Below are 13,365 nucleotides of genomic sequence, written 5' to 3' on the forward strand. Positions count from 1 at the left end.
ATAAATTGCCAATGTGTCATGTCTGAGTTGTTTTCCTGAATGGACACAAAATGCAGACACGATGTCTAAGTTCATTGTGTTTATTTATAGTGAATGATTTGCAAATAAAGACAATTGAAACTTCAGAACGTTAGTGGTAGCAGGCAACTCCAAGCCATCTGATCCTCAACCTCCCAGTTACAAAAGATGCCCGTCAACACAATTGCTTCTTCCTTTCACTTTAGTAACTCATGCGTTTCATCTTTCAACAGTCTCAAGGAACTATGTAAAAATGTTATTACAACTGAGAGGATACTTAAGGAGCAATGGAAGGTGTGTAGTCACCATTATACAAGTATGTTATGTAATATAAAAATTTCAGAAATGTGTTTATTGTAAACTAAATTGCCAATTACTTTCTGCATCCTGGAAAAAAATCTCTCCAGAAGGTAACAACCATCTGCTCAGCAGCTCTTCTGTTGCTAAATGAGATAGATGAAAAGATCATCCACCTAAATCAACATCTTCCTCATTTTTGCCTATTTTACCTGAGAATTGTATACAGATCATCAAGTTGTGATCATAAGATATCCTTTGGAGACATGCAAGGCTTCCTTCTGCACAGCAGCGTGTTTTATATTAAATTTGCACTGCTGTTTTTTTGCTAATTTTGCTCCAGCAGTATCTGTTGAACTGGCACTTTTTCTGCACTAAAAACTGAAAATAAAACGCAAAATTAAATACATCAACCACGTAATCATGTTACAGAATTTGAGAAACCGGTCATGGATAACCAGTTAATGCAATTTATGTGTCATACTCATCACAGAGGTTTAAAGCCAAAGTTTTATGTTGATTTGACATTTCTGGAAAGCTATAATCAAACTCAAATTCTGTGGGTTTGCTGCTCACATGTGACTCTCCAAGCTCACAATAATAGCTTGATTAAAATGCTTATCATCTGAAGAACTGCCAGAAAGAGATGCCATTAGAATTAAATATGAAGAGTAATCTTCATCATTAACACTCATGGTAGGGATGTAATCACTTCTTGCCATGTAGGCTTGATCACAAATGCTGCTCCCATCACTTCCTTGCTTTGCTCTTCACCTTTTACCAACACTCCTGGCAATCCACTTGGTGCCAGTATCATTTTATTCATCACTGCTTGTGCCACAGTCGTCACCTTTAACGTGACTTCTTCTGTTCAGTGTATCACAGACCTTAAAATGCTACTGGTGTATTTCATGTTTTAAATAATAATGATTTATATCTTTCGCTTCTTCATTTTGTAACACTCATTACACGAATACACACAGTATCAATAAACAATAGTATTTTGCTTGACATCCTCTGGAATGGGTTCAGCAAAGCTATCCTTGATGTGTTTCACGACAGTTTGGTTGTCCCAGGTCTTATGGAATTCAAAAGCACTGAGGATGTGCCCATGTTTGTGTAACCATGATTTTGAACCTTGTTTGCACACTACTCCCCATGATTGATTTGGAAATAGTGTTGTAAGTAAGCATTCTTGTTGAAATGGTCATGCTGCTGTTCCCTAGTTCTGAAATATAACTATTAGATATCATAAACAACACCAAGTGTCAACTAATAATGCTGAAATGCAGACAGCAGAACACTATCCAACCCTCTGCATGCAACACTTCCATAGACCAAATTGTTAGTTAGGTAAACAGAAGGGGTCATTTATGTATATAATTAAAAAAAGATTCCTCCCACAGTCCAAAGACATGCACTTTGTGGGGATAGGTTAATTGAACAATCTAAATTGCCCATAGGTGTGAATGCGGGAGTGAATGTGAGTGCGAATGGTTGTCTGTCTCTGTGTGTTAGCCCTGCGACAGACTGGCGACCTGTCCAGGGTGTACCCCGCCTCTCGCCCTATGACAGCTGAGATAGGCTCCAGCGCCCCCCGCGACCCTGAAAAGGATAAGCGGAAGCAAATGGTGGATGGAAGATATATTCCCCTCTTACCCCTGCAGGCAGTCTATCCTTCAGGCTCAGGTCCTCTACCAGAGGCCTGGGATCTTGAGCGTCCTGCACACTATCTTTACTGTTCCTAGGACTGCACTTTTCTGGACTGACAGCTCGGATGTTGTTTCCGGAATGTGCTGGAGCTACTTGCCTAGCTTGGGAGTCACTCCAGCTATGTGCTCCAATTCATGTAACCTGTTCTGCTGGGGCTACTTGCCTAGTAGCATTCCAACAGCACCCTATTTTCATCCTTTTGTCACGGCCCGTGGCTTGGCATCCAAACTTGTACATAGTTCTGAGCTGCGGTGTGCTGAGTCCGCTTTTGGGGTCCTGTTACCTGAACACTCCGTGTTCTGTGACACTCTTCCCCATCCTGTTCCAGTAGTCCACTTCTCATCAGGGTGCCTTGGTTCCTCAACACCTGACGTGGACCTTGTTAATCCAGGTGACGTCCAAGCCAGTATGGCTTCTTATTTATTTTAATATTTTTACGATATCATGTAACCATGACATACAGTCTATTACTTGAATTGTTACGGCAAGCGGATCAGACTCAGGCACAGACTAGAATCACAAGTTAAAAGTTCTTTTATTTACACAAAAACACCAGGTGCAGAACATAGGTGGGGGAAAGCCAGGGGTTCCAGTGGTCCACAGGAAAGATTCAAGGAAGAGAAAAGTTCAAGGTTTAAACTCTGTTTTAAATCATGTATGTGGAAAAAAGCTTTCTCTTCCCTTTTGTCTTCTGCGAAATCAGCAGTTCTGAAGCTTGGACTCAAGACATTGAAGGTTCCAGCAGAGACACTAGACGGACTGACCCAGCCTGACCTGTGAACCTGCAAATTGGTTGCATGTTTTTCATTGTCCTCTCTGCTCATTTTTGCCATGTTAGATGGGGTTAACTCAGAAAGATTTACATTGTACTTTCACTGAATGCCCAGGGGATGCTGCTTTCCTGTTCTGTGATTGTAATCAACACAGTACATGGGGATAAGTGCATCTTCTGATCCAGTTGTGGTCATCCTTCCTCTGACCTCTCCTTACCAAAGATGAGAACAAAATCAGCATTAACTCAGAGTAGGTTAGTTAGATAAGTATAGTTGAGGTGATTTGATCATTGTTTGTAGTTGAAGAGTCTGGGTGCTAAACTGGTCTGCATGCAGTCTACACCGTTCACCAACTGAACACACTTGGCACATCACGGAATGAATGTAGCTATAAATAAAAGAAAACAGATAGAATTAACAAAGTTGATTGTAACAAACTTTCTATTTGATTAAAAGTCATTATGAAATGAAAAACCCCAGCACACAATGAAAAACCTGTTTGACTGCCACATGAATAGCTTTAGTTGCTAACTGCAATGGCATTTTAGTTGGCTGACAGCACTAGCGTGTTAACCCAGTTGTGCTTTCAAAATTCTGGGTTTAGGAATTAGCTTTAGCTGCGTACTTTCAGTTTCATTTTATACCCACCCACCAGCAGTAAGGTCAAAATAAAACAACTAATTTGACTTTATGTACACAAACTGTTGGCATTTCTTAAATCTAATCTACAATTCACAATTTATATTCTATGTTTTGTGTTACTAATTGTGTCTTTGTTAAATTCAAATACAACCCTTTGCCTATGACTCATAAACACTAAGTGATGTACTCCTACAGAGTGCTTCCATTCATAGCCTGCAATGAGAATGAGAATTTTACTTATTAAGATCATAAAGACGCTACAAATCAGACACTACCAGATACGACAAACTAAGTTAAACTTGTAGAGAGTGTAGTGATATTAACTGTTGAAACTGGACTGTCACCCTGTGATGCTGCATAGTGTAAGACCCATAGTGTAAGTGTGTGATAATATTAATAAATAATTAAAATGTAAAAATGAATTCGTCCTACATTACACAGATATCTATTTTCCTGTGCACATACCTAGTTTTTCAGTTTCTATGAACGTAGTCTCTGTCACAAATCCTTAAACATTCCTTTGAATAGTGGAGGGAGGAGCATTTCATGATCTAAGTACAATGCACAGTCACACCTAAAAAGAGTCTGCACTGAGAGCAGTGAGAAGTAACTACAACCACCATGGAAAGAAAAATTATTTGCTGGATAATACTGCTTGGACATTTTCATGCAGCACAGAGTAAGTATTTATTACAAGTCATATCTGTATCATTGTTTGTGGGATAGTAAGAACTAAATTATATTTATTTTAAAGTAAATAAATGTTCCAGGATAACTGCATGCTTTCAGTGCATCCTCAAAAAATAACTAATATTCTTATAAAAACAAAATGTCAACTGTCCAGACGACTTCCATATTTATTCCATATTTCCACAAACAAGTTCAAACCTGGACTGAATTGTTGTTTAGCTGTTAGCCATTACAAAGTACTGAGTAATGACAGAGTATGTACATGCACTAGAGCTAGAAGAAAGTATCATACCCAATGCCCATTTAGGTTACATGTATAAAATAATACAGTACCTTAGTAAATTGGGTCGGAGATGAATGGATCAACATCTCTAGATTGCATTCTGGATAATACATTTTGGACAATATCCATGGAGACGAAAGGGAAGTGCAAAGAAAACCAAAAGATTCCATATAAATAAAATGGTAAAAAGACTGATCAGCATTGTTTAATATGACTGGTAGACAATTTCTTGTGGCATTTATACATTAAAATAAAATAAAGGAAGTAGTTAAAATTATACATGGAGGAAAGAGATCAAATTATAATATAGAGGGTATTATTAACCCTTTCGCGCATAGTGGTCACTACCGTGAACAGCTATTCAAAGTCTGTTTCCTTGTATTTGTGTCAGTGTTGAATGTATACTTGCACATAAACTACTACATTGGACACTCGTGTGTCACTCTATACCCTGCCACCCACTGGTCTTTCAACGTTATTTTCATTGCAATTATTGTTATTTAACCCTGTCATGGATGAATTATGACAACCTCCAGTAGCGGGTTGGCAGGGGATTTACTGGCTGGCTGGAGCAGCATCTAATAACCAACTCGCAAAATAAAACAAAATAAAAACAAACCAACAAACACGAAAACACCAGACATTATGATACAGACTTATAATTTGCACCGATGTATTTTCAAAATTCTACAAAGTGAGCGCGAGAGCCCTCGGTGCGCCTGCTTGCTGCTGTGCTGGGCCCTATTTCAGGAAGCCGGTTTAGAAAACTCAGAGTGAAAAACGATACTCAGGGTTGAGTAACCCCGAACTGTCCAACTCGGAATATTCGGTTTCAGAAAGGCTGATAACAATTAGTTCAGTCAACGCGGAGTTGCTTTAACCCCAAATTAAGCGCGCGCACGAGGATACATAAAGCCCTGATTAGTGGAGCACAGATTAAGCGAGTCACCATGGAGACGGAGGGAAAGAAGGCGCGGTCAATGTATTTTACAGCGCTTGAGGCCGAAATTCTGATGGCAGCATATGCCGATAACATGCAAATTCCGCGGAAAAAAAGTAACACAGCCTCAGCTGCAAAAAAAAGGGAGCATGCATGGCAAAACAAAGCCGACAGAGTCAATGCGTGAGTGTTAATTTAAACATTGAGCTAGGGATTTCCACCCATTTAACACGTTATTTTATTATATTTTATTTTTTATTTTATACATTTGATTTTGTGATGTGATTTGAGCGCAGGTGCAACCCAACAGACCCCAAACGTTCCTGGCAGCAAGTAAAAATGAAATATAAAAATATAGTCCAAACAGGTAAGGTGTAATTGTATTATGAGCCATAGTGCTTGGTCTGTTTGTCCGATGTAAATCAATTGCAGTTAGAGGCTACATTAATTTTCTTTCTGTAAGCACTTATTGAAATTATCTGAGCACATTACAAGTAAATATTTGCTTACTCTGTATGCTCAAATGTGACCCGTTATAGCCAACAGAAAAAAAAGCGGAGGCCCGAAAAACAGGTGGGGGTCCTCCACCACCACCACTCACAGAGGCTGAGCAGTTGGCTTCCACATTTGTGATAATGTTGGCAGCATCACATATGATCTTCACAGTGCAGAGAACACAAATTAGCATCCATTACTATAATGAAATAATTTGTTAGTTTGAAATGCTACAGGGAACTATGTACCTGTACATTAATGCTGTGGAAAAACTTCCTGTTCACAGTCTCCTTCATTTACTGAAGGAGCAATGATTGGAATGTGAGTGCCATCTATACAGCCAATCACGCCTGGGAACCGTGAGAATAAATGTAAAATTTAAGTAGTAGTTCAAGTATCACCACATCATGGATTAAGTTTCGTTCATCCTGATACCTGCAATTTTGTGGCATCCCTCTTTGATGAATCTTGTGGGTCTATGACCGGGGAACACCACAAACGAGTACAGGAGACGTTTCAGTGCAACTGTAACATTCCTGACTGCCCGACAGACGGTAGCCTTGGAAACGTGCTCAGCGTCACCAATATTATATAGAAGGCTCCCGTTTGCAAAAAACCGAAGTGCAATACAAATAATATGTACAGAACTGAGAGGATGTCCGCGGTGTCACATGAGCAATATTAGGCCTGAGGATGTTATTCAAATAAATTATAGATTGTGCTGAAAAACGGTAACGTTCACACAGGAAATCATCAGGAAATGATAAAATGTCCGAACGCGCTCTAATCACTCTCTCCCGGCGGAGAGCTCTGCGGAGAATTTGGGCTTCAACATCTACTGGCTCTTCAAGGGAGGGGCACGCCATGTCTGACACTTCCTACAGTCAGGTTTCCGACAAAGAGGCGGAGAACGTCAGGGTTAGTTGAAGTAAACCTGCTACGGGGCAGGTTAGCTTCACGGAGTGTGTCGTCATAGTAACTCACTCAGAATTAATCTAAACTCGCTTTGTGAAACCGAAAACCCAGAGTTTTCGTTAACTCAGGGTATACTTACTCAGAGTTTGCACTAAACCGGCTTCCTGAAATAGGGCCCTGAAGTCAAAGTAAACTTTATTGTCATCTCCGCTATAAACAGTACAGTATAAAGAGAGACGAGACGACGAGGCTCCAGTGCGAGTAAATGTCACACAGTGGAAATCTGTGTTTTTATGTTTTATCAATCTGTGTACTGGTACATAGTGTTGATTTCATTCGCATTATTTGATTGTGATATTTATATTGCATGTTTGTTTGTTGATATTTATATTGCATGGTTTTATCCTCATATTTATATTATGTATTTTAGTGTTGTTGCACAATATTCTTCTAATCCACTGTGGACTAAGCAGACAATTATAGGCACCTGTGAGGTGGGGGCGTTCCCCGAGGTGGCCTATCAGCCGCCAGGCTGACCTGTTAAAGGGGATAGTGAGTGCAGAGACAAAAGAACGACACACAAAAGGTGAGCAGGAGAAAAAGAAACGCGTGTAAGCCCACACATGTGTTGGAGGAACTGCTGCCTGACTGTGGGGTGCCACGAGCCTTCGGTGATCCAGTCCCAAGGGCATACTATGCATACTCTCTCTCTTCTTATGTATATATGTATGTGTGTGTGTGTGTGTGTGTGTGTGTGTGTGTGTGTATTTATGTTTATCTAGTTAAATTCAGTATGGTTCCAACCAAGGTTTTTACAGTAAAATATGTTTTATATGTATGTGCAATCCTTAATATACATATATGGAGGTTGTCAGAATTAATGCATGAAAGGGATAATTATTAAAGCGGTTCCATTGCTTTACTCTACTATAATACGCACAGTACAACATGAAAATTGTAGTGATGAAGTAAAAGTTTATGTTAGGGCTGGGAAGTCAAACTAATTTATGGCGCTCTTCAAAACTATTTAAAACATAAGAATAAACTTTTGCATCAACAGTCATGACGACAGCACAAAGCACAACGCCAGCAACCACCACTACAACAGGAGCAACAAACACCACAACGACACTACCAACAACTGCAAGTGGACATCCGACATCCACAACAACAGCACCTCCAACTATGACAACAGAACTACCAACCACTACAACAGCACCTCCGACCACTACAACAACACCACCAACCACTACAACAGAACCTTCGACGACCACAACCACACCACAAACCACCACAACAGCCCCACAAACCACCACAACAGCACCACTGACCACCACAACAGCACCACCAAATACGACAACTCCACCACCAAGCACTACAACATCACCTCTGACCAGCACAACAACACCATCAACTACAAACACAGGGCCTCTGACCACAACAACAGCACCACCAACCACTACAACCAAAGCACCAACTACCACAACAGGACCTATGACCAGCACAACAACACCACCAACCACTACAACGGCACCTGCGACTACCACAGCGGCACCACAAATAACCATAACAGCACCCCTGACAACCACGATGACAACCCCAACCACTACAACTGTACCACCAACCACTACAACAGCACCTCTGACCACTACAACAGCACCACAGACAACCACATTCACAACACCAACCACTACAACAGCAGCTCCAACCGCCACGACACCACCACCAACTACAACAGTACCTCCGACCACCACAACAGCTCCACCAACCACAACAACAGCACCACTGACAACCACACTCACAACACCAACCACTACAACAGCAGCTCCGGCCACCACAACAGCACCACCAACAAGCACTACAACAGCACCACCGACCACCACAACCACAGCACAAACTACCACAACAGCACCTTTGACCGGCACAACAGCACCAATAACCACTACAACAGCACCTCCGACTACCACAGTGGCACCACAAACCACCACAACAACAACCCCAACCACAACAACTGTACCTCCAACCACTACTACAGTACCTCCGGCCACTACAACAGCACTACCAACCACTACAACAGCACCACCGACAACGACAACAGCTCCACCAACCACTGCAACAGCATCTCCAACCACCGCAACAGCACCTCCGACCACTACAACAGCACCACCAACAACCACACTCACAACACCAACCACTACAACAGCACCTCCAACCACCACAAAAGCACCAACAAGCACTACAACAGCATCACCGACCACCACAACGGCAGAACCAACTACCACAACAGTGTCTCTGACCACAACAACAGCACCACCAAGCACTACAACAGCAACTCCACTCACCACTACAAATACAACACTAACCACTACTACAGCACCAACCACTACAACATTACCAACCACCACTATAACAACACCACCAACCACTATAACACCACCAACAACCACTACAACAACACCTCCAACCACCACTACAACAACACCAACAACCACTACAACAGCACCTCCAACCACTACAACAGCACCTTCGACCACGACAACGACATCACTAACCATTACAACAGCACCCCCAACCACCACTACAACAGCACCTCCAACCACTACAACAGCACCTTCGACCACGACAACGACATCACTAACCATTACAACAGCACCCCCAACCACCACTACAACAGCACCTCCAGCCACAACAACAACACCAACCACCACTACAACAACACCAACAACCACTACAACATTACCTCCAACAACCACTACAACCACCACTACAACAGCACCTCCAACCACCACTACAACCACCACTACAACAGCACCTCCAACCACCACTACAACAACACCACCAACCACTACAACAGCACCTTCGACCACGACAACGACATCACTAACCATTACAACAGCACCCCCCAATCACCACTACAACAGCACCTCCAGCCACAACAACAACACCAACCACCACTACAACAACACCAACAACCACTACAACATTACCTCCAACAACCACTACAACCACCACTACAACAGCACCTCCAACCACTACTACAGCACCTTCGACCACGACAACGACATCACTAACCATTACAACAGCACCCCCAATCACCACTACAACAGCACCTCCAGCCACAACAACAACACCAACCACCACTACAACAACACCAACAACCACTACAACATTACCTCCAACAACCACTACAACCACCACTACAACATTACCTCCAACAACCACTACAACCACCACTACAACAGCACCTCCAACCACCACTACAACAACACCACCAACCACTACAACAGCACCTTCGACCACGACAACGACATCACTAACCATTACAACAGCACCCCCAATCACCACTACAACAGCACCTCCAGCCACAACAACAACACCAACCACCATTACAACAACACCAACAACCACTACAACATTACCTCCAACAACCACTACAACAACACCAACCCTTACAACATTACCAACCACCGTTACAACAACACCACCAACCACTACAACAACACCAACCACTACAACAACACCAACCACCACTACAACAACACCACCAACCACTACAACAGCACCTCCAACCACCACAACAACACCACCAACCACTACAACAGCACCTCCAACCACTACAACAACACCACCAACCACTACAACACCACCTTCGACGACAACACCGACAACACTAACATCTACAACAGAGCACCTCCAGCCACAACAACACCGCACCGGGGAAACGGGGCGACATAGTGGGATGAGGGACAAGGCACCAATCATACATGTTAGCGACGACACCAACAAGGCAAGCTACTGGTCAGGGCCGCTTCAACCACCACACAGACACGACAGGCACCAATGGGGAACAGACGACAGAGCCAACAGCGCACGTTAGCAGGGACGTTACCGAGGGGCAGGGAGGTCGACAGGGGCGAGTGCGGGGGGCACTGAGAGGGATGACAGGGGTATCCAACGAAACACGGGCACTGGGGGGGGGACAAGGGAGGAGGGAGACGGGTGGGGCAGGCCGGGGGGGGGGGGGTCCGAACCACTAAGGGTGGGACGTGTTGACAATGCAACTCGCAACATCAGCCGCTATGGAGACAGAAAGGAACACGGCGCTCGAATGACAACCACCGCTACAGAATAATGAAGTGGTTGGGGGAAAAAGTATGGTGGAAGTGTGAAAGTGGGAAGGGGATGATTGTTTGGGTGGACAACATCAAACCAACAAACTCACAATACAGATTTATCCCCAACTGCACACGTTACAGACAACATCTCCTTCTACCACAAACAAACAAGCAACAACAACAAAAAACCACTAATAAACAGTAAACCCCTCCACAACAACCAAAACAAAAACCACCAACCCACTACAGGTGGGGGTGGAAAGATATAAGTGGGTGAGGATGAGAAAACATGAGAGCGGCTGGGGTAGTGTGGATGCGGGTAGTGGGGGTGAGATGGGTGGGGGGCGGGGTGGAAAGTGGCGTTTGGTAGAAAAGGCTGGGGGAGTGAAAAAAGGAAAAAAAGTTCGGACGAGAGAGGGGGGGGGGGGGCGGGTTGTGAATGGGAAGATGGGTGAGTTGGGCACAAGGGCGGGAAGGCGGTAAAGGGGGGGGGGGGGGGGGGGGGGGGGGGGGGGGGGGGGGGGTGGGGGGGGGGGGGGGGGTGGGGGGGGGGGGGGGGGGGGGGGGTAGGGGGGGGGGGGGGGGGGGGGGGGGGGGGGGGGGGGGGGGGGGGGGGGGGGGGGGGTGGGGGGGGGGGGGGGGGGAGGGGGGGGGGGGGGGGGGAGGGGGGGGGGGGGGGGGGGAGGGGGGGGGGGGGGGGGGGGGGGGGGGGGGGGGGGGGGGGGGGGGGGGGGGGGGGGGGGGGGGGGGGGGGGGGGAGGGGGGGGGGGGGGGGGGGGGGGAGGGGGGGGGGGGGTGGGGAGGAAAGGGGGGGGGGAGGAAGTAGAAAGAAAGGGGGAAGAGGGGGGGAGGGCGGTGGGGGGGTGGGGGGGGGGGGGGGGAGGGGGGGCGAAGGGGGGGGGGAGGGGGGGGGGGGAGGAAGGTGAGGGGGGGGAGGGGGGTGGGGGGGGGGGAGGATAGGGGGGGTTGTTGGTTGAGGTAGGGGGGGTGGGAGGGGGTGATCGGGTGGGGGTGTGTGTTGGTGGGTGTTGGCAACAACATAGCAGGGTTGGTGTGGAGGTGTTGTATAATGGTGGTTGGTGTTGTTGGTTGTAGTGTTGGCTGTGGTTTTGGTTTGTTTTTGTTGTTTATTTGTTATTTTTTTCTATTCCTCTTTTGTTCCGTTTTTGGTTTTTTTTTTTTTTTCTTTTTTTTTTTTTTTTTTTTTTTTTTTTTTTTTTTTTTTTTTTTTTTTTTTTTTTTTTTGTTTTTTTTTTTTTTTTTTTTTTTTTTCTCATTAAGCTGTATGTAGTTGTTTTTGGTGATACGTTGTAAGTGGGTGGTGATGATTTTTTTAGTGTTTTTTAGGACTAGTTGTTTTAGTTTGTGTTTTATAGTTTGCTTTGTAATGGTTGGAGGTTCTTTTTGTAGATGGTGGGTGATTAGTTTTTGTTGGAGGTATGTTGTTTTGTGTTGGTGTTGGTTGTAGTGGGTGGGTGTTTGTTGTGGTGAAGGTGGCTGTTGTGTTGTTCGTTGTCTGTGTAGTTGTGTAAGCGAAGTGTGCTTTAATGGTTTTTCATTAGTTGTATGGTTGGTTGTGAGTTGTGGTTGTGCTGGAGTGCTTGTTGTAGCGTTCAGGGGTTTGTCCCGGGGGTTGTCGTCGGCGGTTGTGTTTTGTAATGGTTGGTGGTGGTGTTGTCTTGTTTGGACGTTCTTTGATTGTAGTGGTTGGGCGTTGTGTTGTTAGTGGTGGTTGGCAAGGTGCTTTTGGTTCGAGTGTGTTGGTGGTGTTGTTATAGTGGTGTGATTGGAGGTCCTGTGGGATGGTTGTTGTTTTGGTGTCGTGGTTGGTTGGTGTGCTTGTAACGGTGGTTGGTTAAGGTTTGTCAACGGGTTGGTGGGTGTTGTCTGGGGGTTGTATGGAGTAATGTGTTGTTCGGGGGTGTTGGTGTTGTTGTCATGGTGGTTGGATGTTGTTGTTGTGGCTGGCGTGCTGATTGTCGTGGTGCTGTGGTTGACTTCTTGTAGCATGGTTAGTGGATTTCGTTTCGTTGTCGAAGGTGCTGTTGTCAGGGGTTGGTGGTTTTGTTGTCCGGGTGTTTGGCGTGCTGTATGTCGGTGTGTTTATATGGTTTTTGGAGACGGTGCATGTTTGTAGTGGTGGTTGTCGTGGTTGATTGGCGGTCTGTTGTACGTGGTTGTTGGTGTTGTTGTTGGTGGGTGGTGTTGTTGTTGTGGCTGGAGGTGCGGTGTAGTGGTGCTATGGGGTGCTGTTGGTCCTGGTCGTGCTGTTGTTGGTCGTGCGGCGACGGTGGTTGTCGGTCGTGTTGTCAGGGTGCGTGGTGGTCGTGGTGGTGTGTGGTTGGTTGGCGGTCCCTGGTTGTCGAGGGTTTTTCGATGTTGTGGTCCTGGTGGTTGTGGTGTGGTTTTGTTGTAGGTTGGCGGTGCTGTTGTACGTGGTGCTTGGGGGTGTTTTTGTCGGGTTCGTGACGAGGTTGTTGTTCC

At 45.2% G+C, this 13,365-nt stretch overlaps 1 protein-coding gene across 1 annotated transcript; it reads left to right on the forward strand.

The window, feature by feature from the left end:
* The first annotated feature begins 305 nt into the window (after window positions 1-305).
* Window positions 306-9,932, forward strand: LOC120742855 (probable serine/threonine-protein kinase clkA). The gene is made up of 3 exons (XM_040046325.1): window positions 306-312; window positions 4,026-4,122; window positions 7,827-9,932. The coding sequence occupies exons 1-3, from the start codon at window positions 306-308 to the stop codon at window positions 9,835-9,837; spliced, it is 2,115 nt and encodes a 704-aa protein (XP_039902259.1). The 3' UTR covers window positions 9,838-9,932.
* Window positions 9,933-13,365: the final 3,433 nt, after the last annotated feature.

This window comes from Simochromis diagramma, unplaced genomic scaffold, assembly GCF_900408965.1.
Source record: "Simochromis diagramma unplaced genomic scaffold, fSimDia1.1 OVJJ01000553.1, whole genome shotgun sequence".
NCBI lineage: Eukaryota > Metazoa > Chordata > Actinopteri > Cichliformes > Cichlidae > Simochromis > Simochromis diagramma.